Source organism: Octopus bimaculoides, chromosome 8 (assembly GCF_046866305.1).
Source record: "Octopus bimaculoides isolate indiv1 chromosome 8, ASM4686630v1, whole genome shotgun sequence".
In the NCBI taxonomy this organism is placed as follows: domain Eukaryota; kingdom Metazoa; phylum Mollusca; class Cephalopoda; order Octopoda; family Octopodidae; genus Octopus; species Octopus bimaculoides.
This window is the reverse complement of record NC_142935.1, coordinates 56,693,394-56,719,970: the sequence shown is the minus strand read 5'-3', so window position 1 is coordinate 56,719,970 and position 26,577 is coordinate 56,693,394. Positions and strand designations below refer to the sequence as shown.

Here is a 26,577-nt window from a genome sequence, read left to right as displayed (position 1 = left end):
GTGAATAGTAACGAGAAATAGGGTCTCTATAAAAATGTCAAACACCAAAGACAGTGGATAGAAAAAGGAGAAACACTGGCACCCCAGGCTAAACACCCCCGTAAGGTGTTGTTATCTGTTTGGTGGGATATGAAAGGTTTAGTCCACTTTGAACTTTTAGACCCAAACCAAACAATAACAAAGGAGATCTACCATGAGCAGCTTGAGCAACACAAGCCAGTGCTAGAAGAAAAAGAACCATCTTTGCTTTCAAGATGAAAGGTGTCCTTCATTCAGGATAATGCTCAGCCACATACAAGGATGACATTCCAAAGACTGGAATAGTTTGAATGGGAAACGATGCCCCACCCACCATATTCGCCAGACATTGCCCCATCTGATTATCATTTATTCCACAGTCTTCAAAATCATTTGGACGGAATAAATATGAATTCTGTAGATGAGGTCAGAACAGTACTGGAGGAGTATTTTTCATCACAGACAAGTGAACTTTGGAAGAGGGGCCTTGAAAGACTACCAGATAGATGGGAGAGCATTGTAGAAAATGAATGGGGGTATATTTTAGATTAAAGAAGAACTTTATCTTAATTTTGAAAAATAAAAGATGTATAAAAAAACTGCATCATTTATGGGATGACCCAATATATATAGCATCATCATCATCGTTTCAACATCCCCTTTCCCATGCTTGGATGGATTAGACAGAGTTTATTGAAACAGATTTTCTATAGTTAGATACCCTACCCATCACTAACCCTCACTTGTTTCAAATCAAGATAATGTTTCACCAAGGCCAAACATGAATTTGCAGAATACTGGAAATGATTGACACTCCTTGTATTTCAGTGACACTCATTACACCTATCACACAATGTCAAGACAAGAACACACACTCACACAAACACACAACAGGCTTCTTTCACTTTCCCCTCAACCGACTCCACTCACAAGGCTTTTGTTAGCCTGTAGCTTTAATAGAAGACACTTGCCCAAGGTTGTCACATAATGCTACTATGTAGTTGAGGAGCAAGTTTTTTAACAGCCATACCTATGCCTTGATGATGATGATAATGATGATTTATATAAATCAAAACTGATTTACTTATATCAGAATCACACAACATAAAAATTAAAGACATCGAACAATGGATAAAATGTGATATAAAAAAAATATATTTGAGACAATAGTTACATTACAGTAATTATATTCTCAGTGTGCTGATGTTCCTTCACAAAATTTAAATAATGAAAGTTCAAAAGTTGAAGGAACAACAGCCAAAAAACAATGAGGAAAAGTTTCTGGGATCCTGTAAGTAGGTCATAAGCCCTTTCAGCAAATATGATTGAGTGGTCAGCTGTTATATCTTAGATATCACCTCACTGCCGACAACATATTATAAAAGGTAATTGAGGTACAAGATATTATCACCAATGGTTACTTGTTGTCTCTCTCTTACAGTATCACCCTTTCCTTTTTGATATTGTTACATTGAGTATTACATGAAAGTTGCAGTGTAACAAGTGTTTATGTATAATAATTTATATTTCTCTACGATGTCATAACATTTGTTAATAGTAGAATCTTTGGTTATCTATAGTTTTTGCCACAAATCTGGCAGTACAACATATAATCATTCGCAAAAAATTGTATGTTGTATTCTAACAAATAGTGACCAGTTTTTTAAAGTAAAAATGCAGTTATCTTAAATGTTTCACTAAAACATGTGGTTGCCTCAAATGTATATCATGTTACAATAGGTTCTATTAGAACATGGCAACAACTAAAATTTATAAAACAGCCTGTTGCTATATTGTATTACTATATGCAACATGTATTAACTAAACTGCATGATACAACCTATTGTTAAGTAAAATCCATGTTGGCTATGTAAGAAAGTTTGTAATACAAAATGCTTTTAATTAAAATCTATCTTAATTCTCATGGTTACTAAAAATTTATAATACAACCTGATATTAACTAAAATCCATATTGATCATTGATTACCCAAAGTTACATGTTGCCATGAACAGTTTCTCCAAAACCCATTAACTAAAAAATGGACATTATAACAAAAATTAACAATTTCAACAACCTATGTCTTAATTTTAAAACAGTTATTCTCATTATCAAGTCTTTGGTAATGACAAAAATTTTCTTCTTATAGAAGAAAGTGCATAAAAATATGGTTACTGTTAACTGAAGAAATAGATTGATCATTTTTTTTTCCTAACTTCACCTGCACTGTTACACATTTTTTCTGCTTCAAAGATATGGAATGCAATTCACCACTTCTTGGTGGTGATGGCCTTTCTGACTGCTGGTTGGCAACTGCACACAAAACGGTGCAATATCTTCCAAATAAGTTATAAATATGTACATGTGTGTGTGTGTATATATACATATGTGCATGTGTATACATATATATATGCACAAACATATATATGTACATATATGTATATATATATATGCATATATATTAAGATTATTTACAGTTGTCTTAAACTGTCTCAACCAATTTTAAAATTCATTCAGGTGATATACAGCCTCAAATGAATTCCAGTAATAGAAAAGTCAGTATATCCAATAAAAATTTTGTTTCTTCTCAATAATCGAGTCCATAGCCAAGCCCACTCCATCTGTCAGGGACAGGAGGAAAATATCGATCCATGGCTTCTAAGAACCGACTCTTGTACAATTCAGGAAACACAACTGTTGGCATTTTAGCTGTAATAATATAAAAAGGAAAATGATATTAAAAAGAAAGGTTAAAAAGAAACAGATTATAAATTTCATTAAATGAAAGTACATCTGAGTTGTAAAAATTATGTAACAGAATTTGAAACAACTCTTGAAATGTAATAAAACTTACAGGCACCACCCAGAAATCCTGTGGCTTTTACAACCATCTCAAGCTTTTTGTCCCATGTGAATGTTCGAATGTAATCTGAAATAAAGAAAATGTAGCAATTAAAAGAGACATGAATGGAAGTGTTTTTGATGCATTTCAAAAGTTATTGCAGTACAGTGGTGTAGTTGTCGTTATTTAACTCCAGGTTAGTTCTAAATGAGCAAAACTATGAGCTAAGGCATTCCAGCCAGGACCATCTCATCTTTATTTCAGGTAGTGAATCTAGGATTTCATTGTCCAAAATGTTCTTCTTTTTTAAGATGGTCGGTTATGATTTATTTATGTGTTACTTGTCTCAGCTATTGGACTTATGACCATACTGGAGCACCACCTTGAAGGGCTTAGGTTAACAATTCTACCCCAGTAGTTATTTGATTGGTCTCCCTTGCCAAACTGCTAAGTTACAGGGACATAAAGAAATCAACATCAGTTGTCAAGCATTCATGGAAGCGATGGCAAACACACACACACACACACACACACACACACACACACCAGCTTCCACACAGTTTCTGGCTAGCAGATTCACTCATGTTTATTTTTCATGCATTTTCTCTTTATTTTCTTTTAATTATCTCTTCCCAATGTTTTCATGTTTGCATACAAAAACTTTCCCTTTTGTTTGCAAACTATTTCCATCAAACCTAACTAAAATTATTGGGAAGAAAAGAAAGAAGTTATTCTTGCGCTGATGGCCTGGTTCCAATTGTTTCAAGCAGAGTGAAGTCCATTAAATGGCCCCAAAGTGCCAGGTGGTGGTGTGAAATGAGGCAAAGAGTCAAGACAGCCACCCAAGAACAGGTTCAATCATCCAAAAGACTTTCACATAGTTTCTATGTAGCTAATCGACTTACAAATCTTGGGTTAACTAAATGCTTTTGTAAAGACACCAACCAACGAGACACACCGTGAGAATGAACCTAAGGATGACAGGATTGCAGACTGCATAAACAAGAAAAAAAAATAGATTAAAAAAAATCCACTTACCTATAATACCAACCACTAATTCTTTCATTTGATCGTCCTGTCCAACCAACAAAGAATAGTCCATGATGAAGTTGCTGGCTAGAAATTTGGAATCACTGTCGATAGCTTGAGCTAGAACAGCTTTGGAGTGAGGTCTGATGTAGAGAGGAGAGTCAACACTGACTGAAAGAGGGAGAGAGAGAAACACACAGAGATAAACAACAGTGAAATATAAAGTTACCATGTTTTATCTTGGTATTTGTTATAGTAAATAAATGATCATGATATTATATGTCAATTACAATCACTTCCAATGAATGCCAAATAATTCAATCTGTCATGCCCTAACTGCATCTGCTCAGCCTGTCTCTACTGTAACGGTCCCTACAACCTATGGACATAGACAGATTGCATGGTAAAAAGACCATATGGCTCTAAGGGATTCAAACAACATTTAGTGACAGGAGTTCTTCATGCCACTACTTCCAGAAACTTGCTAAAAATTGTATTAACATTGCTTTTAATCTTTTAGAATATTTTCTAGTCTCTCGCAAACAATAATCCTGGATTCCCAAACTTCACATACACAATAACAGAAGCAGCAGCAGTAAAATTAACATCAATCCTAATGAGATTGTTGTTCCTCATCAAAATGCTTTATTAGAAGACCGAAAACAAATCATTAGAATGTTGCCTTTTGCTAAGCTACTATAATGGTTTTTTAACCAATAATTCCCAATTTTAACCAATTATTTCCTGATATTTCTGAAAACTCACCTTGAAGAAAATTCTGATCTAACAGCACTTCTTCTTCCTGTTTCCCAGATAAATTGACCAATCGATTTCGAACAGATCCTTTCAAGTCAAACGTCTATAAATAGAAAATATTTTGACAAAAATTTAATAAAGTGTAATAAAACAGAAACATCAAACATACAGTTGTTTGTCGTTTATATTCACAACGGCATAATTGGATGGTTCTACCAATTTGGAATATTTACATATAAAGAAATCAAATCAAAATTGCTGATGTGGCCGCTGACAGTACTGCCTGATTGGCACTGGTGTCAGTGGAACATTAAAAGCACATCCGAGCATGATCATTGCCAGGGCCACAGATTGGCTCCCGTGCTGGTGGCACATTAAAGGCACCATTCAAGCATGATCGTTGCCAGCATTACCTTACCGGCACGTGAAAAACAACATTTGGGCGTGGTTGTTGCCAGTGCCGCTGGACTGGCTTCCATGCAAGTAGCACGTAAAAAACACCTTTTGAGTGTGTTGTTGCCAGAACTGCCTGACTGGCCCATATGCCAGTGGCACGTAAAAGCATCCACTACATTCTCAGAGTGGTTGGCGTTAGGAAGGGCATCCAACTGTAGAAACCAGATCAGATTGAGCCTGGTGCAGCCTTCTGGCTTGCCAGTCCTCTGTCAAACTATCCAACCCATGGAAAGCCAGCATGGAAAGCGGACGTTAAATGACGATGATGATGATGAAATTGTAATGCAGTGAAAGTGGCATCTAATTGCATGTATGTAATATACTTGCCTGTTACACACAAAACAAATACCACAGCAAAGATTGGAAATAGTAAGAAGTTCATTATTTTAATCTTGTCTTTGTCATTAATTGCAATTATTTCTAGACAAGTGTACTGAAGCCTATATTATCCAACATGTTCTTTTCTAAGATGACAGGATGTGATTGAGGAATATTTGACTACTGTTTTTACAAGATCATTAACCATGTAAAGGCCACCCCATTGGTTCACATAGTCCTGTTTTTCAGTATGGTAATAAAAGAAAAACTATCTCATGAGAATGGTTTAAATCTAGAGTGAGAGAGCAGAAACTAGTCAGAATCAAAGCTAAACTAATTTACTTAATTAGAGTACAGGCTTTGTTGCCAACCTTCACCTGTTTCCAAGCAAGGTAATATTTTCCCATAATTAGACATATTTTTTCAAGGAAGACGGGAAACAAACAACCTTGCTTGTATGTTGATGCTCATTTATAAACATCACATGATGTCTAGACAAGGGTGCACAAACACACACACACGATATAAAAAGGAAGAATATAGCAATATTAAGTAACACAGATTTAGAACACAAAGATAAGAGTGTGCTGTTTACCTGAGAGACTTTTCGATTGTATAACAAGTTCTCCATCACCAACAAGTCCTGCTTCATTACTGTGCTGGTCTGATTGTTACGAAAACCTATGGTATAAACTCCTAGAATCTTTGCAAGAACTGTTGGTTTCTGAAATATTAACAACCAAAACAAAAACATTAAAAATCTTCATATCTATGCAAAAGTGCATCACAAATTAAATAATCACCTGGAAATTATAATTATTATTGTTGCTGTGTGAGCAGTATGAGATGTGATGTTATATCATCCAAATTATCTTCCTGATCAGAACAACTTCACTTTATCGTGCAGCTGTTCCTTTAAAACTGGACATGAAAAGGTGACAAAAGCAGAAAAACTGGAAATCTTAAAATGCAGTAGCATCAAGGATTTTAGTCTCTACTTTCTAAATCACTTCTGAGAAAGTCTGTATGTGGTCACTCAAATGGTTAAAATTAGCAACTGAATCTCTTCCAAATCATATTCTACCATCTAAAAAACACCTTAGAGATTGTATAATGTAGTCCTAGATACATTTTGTCTGAGGGGAAGAAGACAGGACACTGATGGCTTCATTGAAGGTGTAGCATGCAGCCATTCATGTAACGTGGTACCAATTCATAACAGCCAGCAATATGACGTAATGTCGTATTGCCGAGGAAATATGATTGTTGTTTTCCCATTGGTTGAAATAACTACTCATATTTGAATTCTGAAAATTAGTAAAAGAATATTTCTATGAGCAGTTATTTCAACCAATGGGAAGACGACAATTATATTTCCTCGGCAATACGACATTATGTCATATTGCCGGCTGTTATGAATTGGCGCCATGCTACATGAATAGCTGCATGCTACAAAGACTTGCTTGCTTAAGACATAACTGGTACCAAATGACAACAAAGAATATATTTTCTTCCTCACTTTAATTCATAATAATGTCAAAGGCCATTCAAGAACCAACAAAGGCACAGTTAGATGACCACTCAACCTGCTGGAAGTAGCAGCCAAACCTCATTCAATCTTACAAAAGAAAAAGAAAAAAAACAATTTGAACAATGTAATCTAAAGATAAAACTGGATAGTCATAGCTGGACTGCTTTTGATCACAGGTCTGATCACTGAAAGCAATTGTTTATGAAGTAAAATGTATGACCAGGATTATAAACCAGAACATTAAGGGACTTACTTGTTCTAGGTAAGCTTTGGTAATGTATTGGAAATAGTTGGGTGCGAACACTTGGAAAGAAACTGCTTCTGCATTAGACATCTGTTTCAGGATGAAACGATTATCTGTAAAATTCAACAAAAATAACAAATAATGGTATAAAAAAAGCAATATATACACAAACAAAATTTTAATCTTTTCCAGTGCCTCTGAAAGAAATATATTTATTCAAGCATTTTGGTATTAAATGATGCTCAAACATCTGTAACTTCTTAAAGTTAATGTTTGGCTTTTATCTGTTGCCTTAAGAATGTAAGTAAACAACTATTAAACAAAAAACTTTTGTTAATATTTAAAAAGAAAGTGTATGCAATATTTATTATGGATTTAACATCAAAGAAACAATATTCTCAATAAGACTGAGGGAGTGGAATAGAAGAAAACAACAAAGAACCAAACTACATGCTTTACAAAATGCTTAGAAGATGGCTGTCATTAATCAGCCTGAGTCATCATCATCAAACTTATGTCATCTTGAAAAAAAAATCCAGTCACTGGAAATGGATGCAAAGGGATGATGGAACCTAGTTAGAGAAATGATGTATAGGTGTGAGGCAGGTTAATAATGTTTGCCTGTAGGCAAGTCAAACCAGCATGACTCCACAGTTTGAATGGTGTTGATCTCCTGAGATGAAAGGACTTAAGACTGAATGTTGATGGTTAAATACTAGTCAGCTGATCCAGTGGGGGCAAAGGGATCACATCAGTAATAGGCTCAGGTATGCATTCTCTCTGATGACCCCTATCATCCTACTGGTGTCCATTATAGGGAACTTTCAAAAGGCAGCAATTGCACAAACAAGTTGGTTGCAAGTGTCAGTAATTTATTTTATTATCCAATTCTAAAAATTCTCTTTTTAAGAATCATAAAATGAGTACAGAGGCTGGCATCCAGCCATAGAAACCATACCAAAGCTGACATTGGAGCTTGACACAGCCTTACGGATTGCCAGATCCTGTCAAACCAGCATGGAAAATAGACATTAAATGTTGATGATGATGATGATGGTGGTGATGATGATAATGATACATATGTATTTATGTGTGTGTGTGTGTATTTAAAAGTTTCTGCAAAAAATACTTGATTCAATCATAATATTTAAAGAAAGATTTTCTTAAACATTATTAACTATTTTAAAATATTTTTTTTGAAAAACGGAATGTCTCAAATCTTTTGGAAAGATTTATATATATATATATATATATATATATATATATATAATAATAATACAAATGATATATGAGCATATGCATGTATACATACAGATATGTACATACCTACATCTACATGTATATATAGATGCATATCTGGGTACAGGACGTCAAAAAACGTGGACAAAAAAAGGAACGGGAACATATATATATATATATATATATATATATATATATATATATATATATATATATATATATACATACATACATACGCAGTATGGCACCCACATCAGTGGCAGGCCATAAAAGGAAGAGTAAGTCACCCCTTCTGTCTGTTGACAGCAGGACATTGGATAACTGATAAGGCAGAGGAGTCATAGACCAACTGTTTGATGGTTATTGTGATCAAATAAAATGTCTGTACCACCAGACAACAGTTGGATGTCAACCAGCAAGTGAGTTGCTACTGTGAGCAGCCTGCACTCTTGTACACCACTTGGTGTAGAGGCCCAGAGAAGCAGTCTGGTGGCAGTGGATGATGCCAACAGCATTACTTACAGTCCAAGGGCATTTTGTTCAGAGAAGTCTGAACAGAACAATCAATGTCAACTTATAATGGTCAGCTTCCACACCTCATCATCATCATCATCATCATCATCGTTTAACGTCCGCTTTCCATGCTAGCATGGGTTGGACGATTTGACTGAGGACTGGTGAAACCGGATGGCAACACCAGGCTCCAGTCTGATTTGGCAGAGTTTCTACAGCTGGATGCCCTTCCTAACGCCAACCACTCAGATATATAATATATGTGTGTGTATGCATACAGACATGTATATGTATGTATGCATATATGTGTGTTGTTTTGCATTCATGATTTACACCAAACAGATATTTTTTTAGAGCTATGATTTAAAAGGCCAAGTCTACAGAAATATGTATACTTACCACAGGTCTTTGAAAAAGCTGATCTTGATTTTCCACCTTTAGCCGACCAATGTTGACAGTGATTCATTGAGCGAATAAAACTGAAACATGACATGAATAATATGGTCATATTCCAAAATGACAAAAAATGGCACCGTTATTACTATCAAGTGAAGGGATTACCATCAAGGGAAGTGAGGCAGCACAGAAATGGTAAATAGTTTACAGCACAAAAGAAATCACTTTAAACTTGCTAAAATAGTATTGAAAGTGGTTTATATGATTGGAACTATAATTTCAAAGTAGTCATGGTGTCATAGTTAATTACAAAGACTTTGCAATTAAAAAAAGTAGGAGAAAACTTTTCAAATATAAAGTGGTAGTATACAAAAATAAACATTATTTTCCATCTTTACTGTTAGTTTTGTTTCATTTTGAAAATTAGAAATTTATTTTATGGTTTATAATTGTTTATATTTTGAATTGCATACATATATGAGGCCGCCAAAATCTTTTAAGTGCTTACGGTCTTTATGGGTCTTAATCCAGCTCAGTGCTAGACATGCCCATTGCTAAGGAGGCACACTGGACAGCACTACTCCCTCACTATTCAATGGTGCACCCTCAGATTTAGAAAATACACTTTACAAAAATCTTCCCACAATACAAATTTAAATATTCTGAAGCACCCTCCAGGCATCAAAGTCTGGTGACAGGCCTGGTCATAGATACACTATATCTGGAAGAAAAAAAACCCAGAATACCAAAATAGAAGATGAAATGATCATGGTTGGGATACTTCTAATTATCATAGCTTTATTCAATCATGGCTATTCAACATTTGAGTAAGGGTGTTGCCAGTGCTGCTGGAGTGGCTCCTGTGCAGGTGACACATAAAAATACCATTTGAGTGTGGCTGTTGCCAGTACCGCCTGACTGGCCCTTGTGCCGGTGGCACATAAAAGCACCCACTACATTCTCGGAGTGGTTGGCATTAGGAAGGGCATCCAGCTGTAGAAACTCTGCCAGATCAGATTGGAGCCTGGTGTAGCCATCTGGCTCACCAGTCCTCGGTCAAAACATCCAACCCATGCCAGCATGGAAAGTGAACGTTAAACGATGATGATGATGATGTTCTGAGGTCAAACACTGGCTTTTGGATGCCTTTAACAGAGTTTACTCACAAGCATTTGGACAAGAATCCTGATTCCCTCTCACTTCACATTTTACCTGTAGACATTGACCTACAGATTGGGCAATGGCCACAAAAAATTTGTCAATCTGGGAGAGTATACAAGGATCTTAGGTACAGTCATTCTCCTCTGACTAACTTATTAAAAGAAAGTGTATTTTTAGATTACTAGTATGGTAGAGTCAGCAGAAAGGCCTTATAATATCTTGTTCAAATTTTACTAGCAGTGACTTTACTTTTTCTCCTTCTAGAATAACAAAAAATAAGTATTAGATAAGTACAGAAGCTGATCTAATCAACTGTTCTCCCTTCCAAAGTTTGTGTGGTTATCTGCTTATGTTATAGATCATTATTATTATTATTATGGTGGTGAGCAGCCAGAAATTTTAGCACAGAAGATGCTTAGCAGCATTTCTTTTGACTCATTATGCTCTGAGTTCAAATTCTGCCTGAGGAATTCCAACCACATTTCGTGATTCACTACTTCAACAGCTTCTTTATAGGATTCAATGGCTAAGGACATTATTAGGAGGAACCACATCCGGTTTCAGCCCCTACTCCTCTACCGATTTTGACGTGGCACCCTCACCCTCTTTTCAAGGGTGTCTTTAGCTCTGGTGTTGAGTGTATTTTTTTCTTTTTCCTTTGGCCATTTTTTGTTCTTTGGTTTCTTCGATGCAGCATCAACCAATGTCAGCAGGTGAATGACCACCCTGCCAAATTTCCCTTTAAATCATCATCCCCTTTGAATTTGGTGGTCATTCTTGCTACCTTGTCATCAAATTTCTTATAGCTAGCTGCATCATTTGCCTTCAGTCACTTAACCTTTGGCTTCTTCACGCCTATCTCTTTTCCTGGCTGTTCCAATTCGACTGTTGAATGACCCTTGCTATGGTTTCTTTCCAGGAGGTTCTGGTCACACATCTTCTGGTTTTTCCACCCACACTGTTGAATCACCTTCTTCTGACACACCTTCCCTTGGTGAATTCTAAGCCTGATGTAACTAGAAAACATCTTTCCGCAGCAGCTGAATTCCTCATCTAAAAATGTAACTTTGCCTTTCATCCTTTTGGTGGGGTCAATAAATTAGGGTACTAGTCAAGTACTGGGGTCAATGATATTGACTAAACTCTTCTCCCTGAAACAGCTGACCAAGTGTCAAATTTGAAATGACAATTATCATCATTATTATTGTTGTTCTTATCATTATTAAGGCAGTGAGCTGGCAGAATCATTAGCATGCCGGGAAAGATGCTCAGTAGTATTTTGATTCACATTCTGTCAAGATCAACTTTGCCTTTCATCCTCTTGGGGTTGATAAAATAAGTACCAGTTAAGCACTAGGGTTGATGTAATTAACTAGTCACCCCCCCTACAAAATTTCAGGCCTTGTGTCTTTAGTAGAAAGGATTATTTATTATTATCATCATTATTGTTGTTGCTGCTGTTGTTAGCATTACTTCATCACTGAAAACTAGGTTTTGGGATTTGCTTGTGCCAACTTCCTGACAATAATATCTTATTCCCACATGAGACTTCAAGACTTAAAAACGAAAATTTATTTTCCTACATATGCAAAAATTTGAATGAAGATATTACAGGTGTGAGGTGTCAAATCTGAACTCAAATCCCTCGTTGCAACAAAAACTAGATTGTTACAGTTACTTACACGTCTTCTCCGGCAGGAAATACCAAAGAGCGCAGTTGTCTGAAATGTTCAGCGAAATGTACACGGCAATAGAAACGAGATGAGGAATCGGAAAACTCTAGAAAATGGAAAACAAATTAAAGCTACAATAATTAAGAAAAAAATGTTTTGTTAATTAAATCACAATCTTTTAGACTCATCTTTCTTCAAATTGGATTGAGTTTTTCTCTGGTGCTGATGAAATCAGATAGATTGACTTATCTGTCTAATGATATCAAGAGAAACAGATACCAGAAAACATTCTATTTACAGGAGTTATAAGGTAGTGATTATATTATTTTGCTTGTTACGTTACTCGGTAATAAATGTTCTTTTGAAGCATTGATTTATGAACAAAGGAAGTATAACAGTAAAGACAGCAGGGTGGGTAGGTACCACTGACAATAAAGAAGCTAGGGGAAAATGAGAATGAAGAAAAAGATGAAGTGAACAAAAAAAGTGCAGCAAAAATTATGAAGATAATGAAATAGCAAGAGGAAGAAGTAATAAGAAAAAGAAGATGAAAACAAAAAATGATTTGAAAGATGGAAAATGAAGAAAAGAATAAAGTAGGAGGAAATGTTGAATTAGAAACAAAATATGATGGAGGACTTACGGATGTCAATATGTGGGTTAATGGCCACCTTGCAGGGTTTGCTCTTCTCCCCATCAACAGGAATTGAACTAGTTCCGTCATTAACATCTGGAGGAAAATATTGAGGAATAATGATATGTACACATTTATAACAAGCACATTGATGTACAATGATTGTTTGTCTCAAGAAAATAGAATATTGGAGTTCAAATTTTGCCCAGTCTCAACAGAATCAAAAACAGATTAGACAAGTAAAAAAAAAAATTGAACATGTCCAGGCCTGCATCCCACTCAACCACACATTTTATGACACGGTACAATCCCCGAGTGAAATACAATATTGACTAGTTACCAGTGGACCCATAGGTCACTTCCATACTTTTTTGATCAGTAACTTCTGTGCCACAGGTCTGCTTGAACAATAAGACCCATCCAACTGATAATATAAGTCAGCAATATTGTATCACCACTCAACTCAATCTTTTGTTATGTCATCTGGGGCAGGTCCAACATCTTCAGATTTGACTTTATCACATCTTTCTGTAACCATATTTGATCATCCTCTTCCACTGCCCATAGCCAGAATTACTGTTTTCAACTGACACTCATTATCTATCCACATCATATGTCATCTTTGCCAGTGCAATCATCTCTCTTGCAGATTTCAGCTGATGTCTTTAATGCCCATATGCTCTCTCAGCTCACTTGCACACTGCTTTTAAGCAATTCCACATTACACATCCAATACATTACATTCAATACATGTCATACCTACATGTGGCATCAAATCTCTTAAATAGATATTTTCATTTGACAAATATAATGCTTCTTTTTTTTCAATTTAAGAGACATATAATATCAACTGCTTTTCTGAACATAATTTACCAAGGAGGCTGTAAGTTCTATTTAATATCAAATGGGGGAAAAAACATAATATTTATATTAAAAAGGGTTGAATTTGTATCAAACTAATCTTTTGATTAAGTTAAGGAGTTTAATTTTTAATCACTCTTATCTTCATTTTTTTCCCCCTAGAAAATGTACAAGTCTACCAAAATAAGTAGTATATTTATTAAGTTTCTATGTATACACTCACACAAACATACACACACACACACACACACACACACACACACACACATATATATATTAGTAACTGCAGGTAGGGACACCATATATCATTTTGCAACCATTATATATTACCAAGTACATTACAAGTTTATAAGTCATATATATATATATATATATATATATATATATATAAAAATAAATAAATATATATATGTGTGTGTGATCATCATTGCTTCTTCATATATATATATATATATATATATATATAAATAAATATATATATGTGTGTGTGTGTGATCATCATTGCTTCTTCATACATATATATATATATATATATATATATATACACAAATATATTGTAGAAAACTGAAAAAGACAAAGTGTAGAAATTGTATTGGTAACACCATCTCAACAAACACTCAAGGAATATATGTATGCAAAACTTTATATTAGTAAATGTAACTACATAGACTGTATAATTATTATTGCTCTGATTCTGTAAAAGTGAATATGCTATCTGCATCTGTAGACGAGTGTATAATCACATATTGCATATATGTGGAAAATGAAAATGTTTCAAGTTAATAATAACTGTGGACAGAATCACTATGACATGATGCTAGCTACACATTATATTACATATACAGGACAGGCATAAAATCACATCAATCTTAACAAAATTTTTCCAATTACCCAAACATTGAGAAATGGCTAAAAAAATTTTTCAAATTACAAAAGCTGCTGGAAAATTAAGAACATTTTTTAGTTAAAAACAGCTAATAATTGAACTTTCAAAAGTCTGAGGAAACTGTACAATATAAATTTCAGTTGATTAAAAGAAAAAAAAAATACCAAAACACCATGAACACAAGACATGTATTATTGCAGCTAGCTGAACTACTGGACAAGACACATTAGTAAATGGCTTTATGAAATAGCATACAATTCATAAAATGTTAACATGCAAAGCAAACACTAAGATTACAAAGCATACATGTGCAACAAACAGTGTATTCATCATAATTACATGCATTACAAGACAAACAACATCTTGTTTATTACAATCATAATATCAACTGCCACCACAAGCATTCTAGTGATATTTTTTGCTGTACAAAGTAAAATTCTCACCATCATCATCTTTATCATTAACATCATCCTCATCACCACTTTTATCATGCTGTTCTATTTCTTCCTTTGCAACATAACCAAACTTATTTTGTGTCAACCATCTATTTCTTTGCCAACATATCTTCCCACTGATCTCATCACATGTCTACTCTACATTAACATATTAACAATGACTATATACTAATTATCAAGGGTAATATTTTCATTGAACTGCTAATTGGTAATGATGACCCTGTCCTAATCTTTATAACATTGCTACTGTGAAACTGGTTTAAATTTGGCTTTTGGGCATTTGTACTTCGAAACTGGAAAGTGTACAAAAATGCCACCTCTATGATATTGGTTCATCTTGTCATTTATGAGCCTGCAAAAGTAATCCCTCTTGATGCTGTCTTTATTGAAATAAAATAGCTTTCAAGAATTAAAACACGTTATCTTCTTAATTCATCTAAACAAGGTTTGTCACTAAGATTGAGTCATACTTCCTGTATTAGTTGTAATCTTCTACCATTCACAACTTTCTAGACAATATGAACCAACAATGTCGTCTCTAAATGGTCAATTAGCTTATTAGAAATAGCAGTCAAACCTCTCTCAAATCACACACTGCTGTCTTAAAAAAAGGACACATTTCATATTGTTTCTCCCAGTTTCAGTAGTTGTTGACAACAAACATCTGAATTGATTGTTTTGTTCCTTGGAAGCAGCTCAAAATACACAACACCTTTGTAATCCCACCAAACTGACAGCATGACCTTTTTTTATGCAATTCAGCATTCGATGTGGTTTGTGCTGGTTCATTATGCTTGGACCATGATTGTTTTCGATTGATGCTATTTTAGACAATCCATTTTTCATCACCAGTGATGATTCGTTTCATAAAAAAAGGTCGATTTCATTGTGTTTGGGATGCACATCGCAAATACTGATTTGTTGTGTTAAGTGAATCTCTTTCAATTTATGTGGAACCCAAATATCGAGCTTCTTAACTAGTCCAAGACATTTTAAGTGATTTCCAATTGTTGTGTGTGATACATTTAACCCCTCTGCAATCTCTCGCATAGTTATATGACAATCAGATTCAATTATGGCTTTGATTCGGTCATCATCAATTTCAGTAGGTCGACCAGAACGTTGGTCATCTTTGAGTGAAAAATCTCCAGAATGGAATTTTTCAAACTATTTCTGACATGTGCGTTCTGTTAAGCAATCAGTACCATAAACTTCAAATATCTCTTTGTGAGCCTCAGTAGCTGTCTTGCATTTATGGAAATAAAAACACAAAATATGGCAAAAAGGTTCATTTTTGCACTCCATGTTAAAATTGACACTGAACTAACAGCTGGAAACAAAAATTTGCACAATTTGCTTCAAAAGTAAGCTAACAGTAATGGCTAACAAATGTCAAAAGGTAAAAATCATAACATTGACAAAAGTCATTCAAAAATATCCTAACTCTGTCTATTTGCGAAAAACAAAATTACTATCTTGCCAACCAAATATATGTGTGTGTGTGTGTGTGTGTGTATATCATCATTACCATTTAATGTCCACTTTTCATGGCATGGGCTGGACAGTTTGACATGGAACTGGCCAGCTGAAAGCTGTCCAAATTCCAATTGTCTGTTGTGACATGGTTTCTGTGGCTGGATGCCATTCCTAACACCAACCACCCAAACAGAGTGTGCTGGGTGCTTTTTATATGCCACCAGCATTTATACATATATACATGTATGTATGTATATATATATATATATATATATATATATATATATATATATATATATATATATACACACAGTGTATATAAATACCCACCACAAGGTCCAGTTCTTGTTGCAGGATGGTAGCTTGCATGCCTCGATGACCTTTGAGATCTATGCTAACGGAGTGCAAGTTCCTAGTGTTTCCCATGCTAGACAGACAGGTCAAGGGATATAGACCCGACTAATATGGATTACCTCTTCTCAGATATAAAAATGGGTTTGTGTAGGGCCAGCTTCCCTATTTAGATAAAATCAAAGTTAGAAAAGCATCCATTGCAATCGAAAACCAACAGGACCTGGGAGAGGAAGAGAGAAGGTAGCTCAGAGTCGAGAATAATGGAGAATAGTTGTCACCAATGGCCTATGCTTTGGTGGGATGGAAGAGCTTAAATAAGTATGTATATGTATCTTTTATTTTTTACTCATTTCAGTCTTTTCACTGTGGCCATACTGGGGCATCACCTTGCGAAGCATCTTTAGCTGAATGAATCAACTCTAGTACTTCTTTTAAAGTCAGGTACTCATTCTATCAGTCTCATTTGCCAAACTTATGGGGATGTAAACAAACCAACATCAGTTGTCAAGTTGCAATGGGACACACACACATTTATATATTGCAATGGGCATCTTTCAGTTTTTATCTACCAAATCCACTCACAAGGATTTGGTCAGACCAAGGTGAGTTACTTCAGACTGAGTTACTTCCCCAAGGTACCATGCAGTGGACTGAACTTGGAACCATGTGGTCAGGAAGCAAACTTCTTACTACACAACCACATTGGAATCTAAAAGATAAATTACACCATCTTTCCACAAGAAACCCAAAGTCAAAAGCATTCTTTCCAAACAGAGAACTGAACCTTGGCTGCTGCGGTGAGAGTGTGGAATCCTAACCACTAGATTATTTGGGACACCTGCATGTATATATAATTTTCTAAATGGTTACATTTTATACAACTTTCTAAATCACATCAAATGGTGCTAGGTAGGAGATGAAACAAAAATGATGGCAGAAAAATGACATTTAGATGATGAATTATTATAATTAATCAACGGTAGTTATTTGTGAGGAAATAGTCAAGATAAAGCATATTGTACACATCAGCAATCCTCCAGTGAGGGTGAATGACAGCCGTGCAGAAGTTCAAGATTGAAAATCAGGAACAACACAACTACAAGTAACAAGTCCATACCCATTCCACTTTCTACACTGTCAGCATCCAGTTTTGGATTGTAGCGAACTATATCTATGAGATCAAACTTGTGAGTCAGTTTGGGGCTCCTTTCTTTTGAAGTACTGCCACGCAGAAAGTCAAGTACCCCAGAATGTTTGGATCCTGTTTGAAAGAAGGTAGTTGACCAAAGCTTAGAATGAGTCAGGATTAGAAATTATTGACAAGAAATACTTTGTGTGTATGTATGTGTATGTAAGTGTACACATATACATGTGCATTCATGCATGTGTATGTCTGTGTATGTGTGAGTGTGTGTATATGTGCATTTAATACTTTGTGACCATATTTTTAGTGAAATGCACAACATATGCATTTTAATTAGATCTGAAAATAATCAAGAATTTGAAAGAATTTAATAAAAATGAGATTTTTCATTAATCTGATGTTTGGAACATAAATTGATAAAAAAATTCTCATAAATTTTTGATGGAATATCTTAAAATATGAATATTTTAAAAAGGGAAGTTTTGTATCATGGAACCAGAGGCAATTTCAGGTGGGTTGGTCACAAAAGCTTGAGATACATTGAAAATAATATAAATAATATGGAGACAAATGTAGAGAAACAGGTCATATCAACAAGGGGGAAGCAGATATACTGAGAAAGAACCTGAAAACTGAGTATTAGTATTTAAGGAAAAAAGGGTCTGTTATCTATATTGTCCTCTTATGCACATCTGTTGCCATGCAGGAATATGTTACAGAAGATGAAAAATGATGATTAATGACTTAAAAGCAAATATGAAATTATATATATACAAATAATGTTCAGTTGCAGGATTCTTCCCACCATGTAGCTTGGTGAGCAAGTCATCTCGTATTTTCTGTCTTACCTGTTTATTTGTTTGAAATCACCTGAAGATGGCAGATTTTTGTCTTGATATCATCTAAGAATGTATCAAAAAATGCTGCCAAAATAGCTGTTGTGAATTTTGAATCCCATTTCCCACTGGTGTTCTTCTTTTATGTATACACACACAAACACAGACACACAATTTTCATCATCATTATTGTTGTTGCTTGTTCATTTTCCAAGTATACTAGACTGAATAAATTTGATTTGTAATCAAAGTTACAACTTTTTAGGAAGGTCAAAAGATCAAATTTCACTTGCAGATTTCATTTTTGCATTGGTTTTTGGATGCCCTTAACAAAGTGTAATTGGTGCATTTTATCATGTCACCAGTATCAATGGGGATGTTTCATGTGGTGTGTGCGTACGAGTAGATGTAATCGCCTTACCTCGGTTTTCCTTTCCTCGACTGCGAGTCTGTCTTGCGGTATCCAATCCTTGAAGCTTGCCCCGACCCAAAGTACACCAGGAATAGCAGCTGCTTCTCCCAAACCTAGACTGTCGCTTAACACGTCTTGTCCTGACCACAACCCCGTTCGAAAAGGGCACGAATCCCGATCGAGGCTCCCTCTGCCCTTTTTCCCCTTCCGGTCAGCCTCCCCAGACACTGACGTCATACCACACGCCACCCTGATCTTAAAGATCACGTTCACCCCTACTCCAATTCAAAGTCCGCCATCCAACCGGGCGGGCGCCTTACACGTCGAGATCTTCTCAAGCTAGGTGGCTCGTTTCCATCGCACTCTTCATCCGACAAAGTGGCTATCCTGCACAGATCCAGCACGTGACGCGGCATTCCATCCACAGATACATTGTTTCTGGAATTGACCGCTGTCACTGTTCCCCTGCCCCATTGTGATGTGCAGCGTGCCTTCGGCGGCTTGACCCAAACTTCCTCCCCTACTTTCACACCGGCGGGTCCCTTCTCTTCCTCGCAGAACTCCGGCATCTTACTGGGATGCCTCCATTCATATTTGAACACCGCTCTGTGCGGCACAGACTCTTCCGCTTGTCCGGTTCGGGGAGACATGTTGTACCAGTAGACCGCTTCCAGGGGCGAAATGTGCCCCCTTTCAGCCATGGCCTTGATCGTCGATGGTGCCTCTCAACGATTCCATTGCCACTCGGCCTATGCGCCGCTCTAAATAATCGTCGCACCTTCCACAGGTCAAGCATCTCTCCCAACGCTTCCGAACGAAATGCCGCCCCGTTGTCCATTAGCAGTTCTTCCACAGGACCCTTCTCCAAGAATATCCCGTTCAGAATGCGGGCAATCTCATCGGCAATGCCTGTCCTCAGCTCCCTCCAAATGGCCAGACGGCCTGGCCCACAGTCAACCATGCTGAGATACATTTCCTGACGGTAGTGCATCACATCCACAGCCAGTCTCCTCCAGTTGCCCTCTACTGAGAGGTTCCCCTGCTCATGCCCACCCGGGGCGGAGTCAATGGACTGGCATCTGTCACATTTTGCGACCACTTTCTTAACGTTTCTCTTAGTGACGTTAGCATCAACCATTTTCGCCAGATACAGGGTCCTATCCACCCCCAAGTGGTGCATAGCATGTAGCTCCTTCAGTTTGGAGTCACCCAGCCGACACACTGCCGCTATCCCTTTCCTTGCTTCCTCCGGTTCCTCCAGCCACGCCCTTTTCACCCTGATCAGTGCGTCCACCCTGTTTCTTTCCGAAGGCACGAAAACCACGTTCAGCTTCAGTCCGAACTCGCCGATCAGCTCTCCCAGAACTCCTAGGCGGCGTTTCACCAACATCTCCGTGCCACCTTTCGTTCGGACTCTCTTCTCGCTGGTAATTACTGTTCCTACCCAGCCGACCACGGTGGCCGAATCCGTCCGGATCTCGATCGAGCACAGTCCCCATCTCAGGGCCAAGTTCACCCCTTTCAGCACCGCATCTAGTTCGGCGACATTGATGTGGTTGAAGTCGTCCGCTTTCCGTAGCCAGGCCGCATCTTCGATCTCCAACACAACCCCTATCGCTATACTGCTAGCATCACACCAAACCGTCCCGCACTCCGTCTTGGGCACATACCAGTTTTCTCTAACCGGGTCTTCCGCTCTCGTTCTCTCCATGATTTCCCGCATCATCGCCACCATCGCCTCTCCAACTCTCCCCCTCTGCTCGTCTCTTGATGTAACTACATGCAATGCGCAACCAACCAGCGATCAGATAGTGTCCGATCAACTTCCCACAAACCGAGAACAACTCTTTCCTGCTGACGCTGGAACTCAGCTCTGGGATCTCGTTTCCTTTCCGGAACACCAGCTCGCCCGATCTGTCTTTTTGTAGCTTCAGCCCCAGCGCAGCTCCCCCCACCATCGACTCAGGCGGCTTTGCAATCAGCCCGAACCTCTCCAGGTGTCTCACTACCTCGGTGGCTGACACTACAGTCTTGTCAACCAAAATGTCGTCGATGTAGGAACTGGTGGCCTTCCTTATCCTCTCCTCTTTCCCTAGGACGGACTTGAGCACCATCGCCATAATTTTCGGAGCGGAATTCAGCCCAAAACCCAGCCTGGTTAAACAGTACGTCCGGCCCTTGTACCGCACCAGCTGGTATCGCCACAGCTTGTCACTCACACGGAGCTGCAAATATGCCGACTTCAAGTCGACGATCGTCGCTGCCTTGGTCGACTGTCTCCACACACGTAACGTCTCACCGCAAACGTCCATTGCCTCACCTCCCATGTGGCACGATATATGGTCGTTCAGTTCCCTAAAGTCCAGCACCGGTCTGACTTTTCCTTTCGTCGGCTGCACCATTGCCATCAGAGGCAGCACTCCACTCACCACCTCCTCTTTCCATGGAACAAGGACTCCTTCCTTGATCCATCTCTCTACCTCCTCGTCGAACTCGACGCCGGCGTGACCTTTCAACGTATGCTGGTAGCAGCTCACCCTGTTCTTTAGTAGTGGGGGCTCATCCTTCCATCGCCACTCTATCGTCCACCTCCGACCATCAAACGCCGCCTGAAAATCTTTGTCTTCGATGGTGTAAGCGGCGCTGTTCTCGACGGGGCTCTGCTCTCCCTTGCGGTCCCGACTCACGGCGCACGATGCCCCCACGCTTCCGAACGTGACCTCATCTCCTGCAATCCTAATGCCACCAAGACGGTTGATGGCGTCTATCCCCAACACGACATCAACCCTGTCTATCACATAGTCGATCATGATCACCCGTAGCCTAAGCGCCGAGCTCGGTAACGCTATCTCCAGACTGGAGCTGCCCCTGCAATGGATCTCTCTACCGTCGACCGCCTGGACGCTAATCGTCCCATCCCATTTCTTCGCCACCCTTGGCGTCACGAGGGTAGTCGTGCAACCCATGTCCACGAGGGCCTTGAACTTCTTCCCCTCGACCTCGACTCCGACCACGGGCAGCGCCTCCACAAGCGCCTCTACTTGGTTGCGGGGAAAGTTTGAGAGGCAGCAACTTCCCCACGGTCATTTCCCTGGTCACAATCACGGGCGATGTGCCCAGTCTTCCTGCATCGATAGCAGACAGGCCCCGATTCGGCGCATTCCCTCGCCATGTGCGGCCCCTGACATTTGAAACACCGGCTCGAGAATGGCCGCTGTCGTTGCTCGGTAGGCTTCTTCACGCCGTTCTCAGGCTGTCGTCTGTCGGAACGCGCCTCTGTCGCCGCCATCGCTATCGGCTTCCATCCGACGTGCTGTGTCAACACGCGAGCTTGCGCTACTAGCTCGCTGAGCGCCATCCTTCTCCCACCAGGCAACTGCTGCAATCGGATCCCTACGTCGTCGGGGAATCCATTTACAAACGCCAGCCACACCGCTCTGTCCAGGCCTTCTCCCGTAAACCCAACCAGCGTGGTCAGTCTTCGCACTTCCGCCGCGTACTCATCCACCTGTTCTCCCCCCCATCTAATCGTTCCTAGTTTTACGAAGGCAGCGTACTCTCTCTCCATATACGCTTCTCTCAACCTCCGTTCGACGTTCTCTGCACTTAATCTTTCTTCCTCGTCCATTTCTAGGTAGAGGGTTAGGGCGCTCCCTTCCAAGTATAGAGCCATGAGACTCACCACATCACTTATTCCTTGCAGCTTGGCAACGAGCCTAATTTTTCATATCCAAGCCATCACATCTCCTTCGCCATTAAAAGGCCTGATCACATCGCTGGCGATCCTAATCTTGGTGGCTGCCATCGCGGCGAATTTCTGCACATGGGGCCGAAACAGCTTGTGGTGTGTGCGTACGAGTAGATGTAATCGCCTTACCTCGGTTTTCCTTTCCTCGACTGCGAGTTTGTCTTGCGGTATCCAATCCTTGAAGCTTGCCCCGACCCAAAGTACACCAGGAATAGCAGCTGCTTCTCCCAAACCTAGACCATCGCTTAATACATCTTGTCCTGACCACAACCCCGTTCGAAAAGGGCACGAATCCCGATCGAGGCTCCCTCTGCCCTTTTTCCCCTTCCGGTCAACTCGCCCTTCCGGTCAGCCTCCCCAGACACTGACGTCATACCACATTTTACATTCTGTGAGATTAAAGAGTTTTCATTACTCTAAAATGTATTTGTTAACTGAAATCAAAGTGACTGAGAAGGTGAACTAAAGAGACAGTAATGATCAGGACAGGGGCAGAAAGTTGTAGAGAGAGACAGAAAGAGAGTGTGGAGGATAATAATGGAGGTGGACAGTGGTGAGAGTGAGGGATGTCGGTAACAAATGACCTGAGACAGAAAGGGTTATGGTGGAGCATATCTGTAGCCCAAGTACAATGACATTTGAGGAAGAAATGATGCATTTAATCAGACTTGGAAAGAAATTCTGAACTTTTACTACATGGTTGACATGGTAAAAAAATTGTGAGAATAGGATGGTAGTTTTAGTGAGAAGAGTAGAGGAGAAAAGGTCAAGGTAGATGAAGGAGTATCTTTACAGTGAACAGAGGTGAAAATGAGAGAGTTATAAATAAGTAACAGAGATATGGATGACAGTAGCAGAAATATTGGAGCTGCTATAGATGTATTCTAAAGAGTGGTAAAAATGAAAGGTAAAAAAAGCTAAGAAAACAATAAGTTAATTTGTAGGGAATACAGTAATGCTGATATAGTCATCACTGTAATGATCATAGAAGTATAGGCTAAGGTGAAGAAAACAGAGCACAGATCTGGGTCTCAATACAGCCCAAAAGAATGTTAGTATCTTAGTTGCCATGGTCATCCTGATAGTTTACTAACAGAACTTACTAGAGAAGGCAAAACAGTTGAAGGAAAGAATGAGTTCAGCTAAGCTGGGGAGGTGATACTGAGTTCAAGTGAAGAACAGTGTTTAAAAAAATGTTTAAGAGTTAAAAGTATATCATTATGGGGGACGACAGAGTATAAGGATTTTACACCCATGGTGAACAGGAAATGTGTGAGTCAATGACCGGGAAAAGAAATTCTGAAGGTTAAAGCCATTGCTGGTATCCTAGATATGCGATGGCAGGGTAGCAACAGGAAATCATATGAGTCTATCAAGCAGTCGACAGGACAATTAAAATGATAGGGTTTGTGTAGCATGGAAGCACATGGCTTAGTGGTTAGGGTGTTGGACTCATGATCGTAAGATTGTGGTTTTGATTCTTGGACTGGGTGATGTATTGTATTCTTGAGCAAAACACTTCATTTCACATTGCTCCAGTCCACTCAGCAGGCAAAAATGAGTAATCTTGCAATGGACAGCATCCTGTCCACATGGGGAATACATACACCATGGAAACAGGAAACTGGCCCTATGAGTCTATATAATTCAGGAAGGAACCTTACTTTACTTTGTGTAGTAAATGAAGAAAATACCATATTTTAATGTGTATAAAGAACCCCCTAATTTGGAAAAAGGTTTTGTAAGGGATTATAATACTATTCATGTATAAGAAACTCCCAGATATTTTAACCTAATTTTTGACAAAAAAAAAGGGTTCCTTATACATGCTAAAATATGGTAGAGTATGAAAATAAGAGGTAAATTGATAATGAGATCAGCAGCAGAGGAAGGAAAGGCAAAAAGAGAGATTATTTCTTTAATAATAAGAGATAGTAGTTGTTGGTTCTGACGTGTGCAATTCTTAGGTAACCTCACCAGGTGACTTGATTCTTTCTCATCTCTTTTATGATGTACAGCCTTAATCTTCACCGCATCATCTCCTGACTTCTCCAGTTTTCCTCTTCCATGAGATCTATCCATTTAGAATGCTTGAAACTTATTTTTAAAAAACTGACATCTTCCATATGCACCATATGCCCATACCTGTATTGTTGTCTTTCTTGCACACTCCATCAAATTCCTCTTTATATATGTCATATTAAATACTTTAAATAAAGCAGTCTTCAGTACACTTAATGCTATGTGTATGTGTGTATACTTTTTTTTTTTTATTTGTTGGTTAACAAAGTTACCAATGGTTTCATGTGAAGAGAAATCTATTAACAATTATCAGACCTGGCACATAGGAACATTGGTACTCATCTCCATTTTGGATGAAAATATATGAAGTTACACAAGACTGTATGAGATTTGGGGATAAAGAAATATACAGCTCATGAAAGGTCTTAATCAGTTTATGTGAGGACGTTTGTGCACATGCATATCCATACAAAATATGTGCACACATACACACTCACACACATAAGCACATGTACGTGTGTATGTATAGATAAATGGATAGATACACACACACACACACCTGCATTATGCATTTTGTTTGTGTTTGAGTATGTGCACATTATTGTGGAGTTTTTGACTTCCTAAGTTTGTGTATATATGTATTTTTTCCTGTGAATTATATGATGTCATGAATATGTGCAATGCATATGTATATATATATATCTGTGTAATGAGAAAATCCAGCATAAGTTTATGGGGGTGGGTCTGTGTCTTTGAAGCACAATGTACATATAATGAATATAATCAATGTCTAGAGAAGAACTTATCCAGGTTGAATGGGTGGTGAAGTGGGTGGGTAGTGGGAGTCAGGATCATGCTTGAAATTTTGATGCATGAATTGTTACTTGTGTTCACAGGTAGAGGTTTCCTCCCTCATGTTAATAACGTTCACTGTTGATGTTATATTTAGTTTTTTGGTGATGATGAGCTTGCATTTGCTGCCCTATACTCTGTATTTGCTAACCTTAGCTATAACACTCCAGTTTATAGGGGGAAGCAAAATAGAACCTACAGTAGTAAGATCAAACATCATATATATATATATATATATATATATATATATATATACATGTGTATGATGTAAATACTTCAACAGTGAATAAATATATTTATATAACAAATATGTAATAGTACATAGCTGGTAAGTATATTCAGTTGCATATCCACAAATTCTAGTACACAAGAAAATGCTATTAGTTTTACATGTGTGTTTGTGAAAGCACATGGCCTAGTGGTTAGGGTGTTGCATTTATGATTGCAAGATCATGGGTTTTGATTACCAGACCAAGCGATGTGCTGTGTTTTTGAGCAAAACACTGTGTTTCACTTTGCTCCAGTCCACTCAGCTGTCAAAATGAGCAACTTTTAGATAGATTGGCATTGCATTCATGAGGAATGTTGGCTTGCTTGCCTAGCCAGTGGGGTAGCATCATTCAAACAGCTACAACAATACAAGAAAATGCAATGTGACCAGTGGTCTATAACATCATCCAATAGTCTGGTCAGTACAGTGATGTGTGTGTGTGTGTGTGTATG

At 38.2% G+C, this 26,577-nt stretch overlaps 1 protein-coding gene across 4 annotated transcripts in view; it reads right to left on the bottom strand.

The window, feature by feature from the left end:
- Positions 1-1,150: 1,150 nt before the first annotated feature.
- LOC106882632 (1-phosphatidylinositol 3-phosphate 5-kinase) overlaps positions 1,151-26,577 on the bottom strand; it is a 106,516-nt gene continuing 81,089 nt past the window's right edge. For 2 of the 4 annotated variants that reach the window (XM_089356504.1, XM_089356503.1), the window contains 10 exons: positions 17,958-18,101; positions 12,818-12,904; positions 12,184-12,280; positions 9,344-9,423; positions 7,202-7,305; positions 6,013-6,141; positions 4,653-4,746; positions 3,897-4,058; positions 2,871-2,945; positions 1,151-2,725 (listed from right to left, as the gene is read on the bottom strand). In XM_089356504.1, the coding sequence (XP_089212630.1) occupies positions 2,604-2,725; positions 2,871-2,945; positions 3,897-4,058; positions 4,653-4,746; positions 6,013-6,141; positions 7,202-7,305; positions 9,344-9,423; positions 12,184-12,280; positions 12,818-12,904; positions 17,958-18,101 (1,094 nt within the window). In that variant the 3' untranslated portion in view covers positions 1,151-2,603. The remainder of the gene's footprint in view (positions 2,726-2,870; positions 2,946-3,896; positions 4,059-4,652; positions 4,747-6,012; positions 6,142-7,201; positions 7,306-9,343; positions 9,424-12,183; positions 12,281-12,817; positions 12,905-17,957; positions 18,102-26,577) is intronic. The other 2 variants (XM_089356507.1, XM_089356505.1) reach the window with 1 other exon arrangement.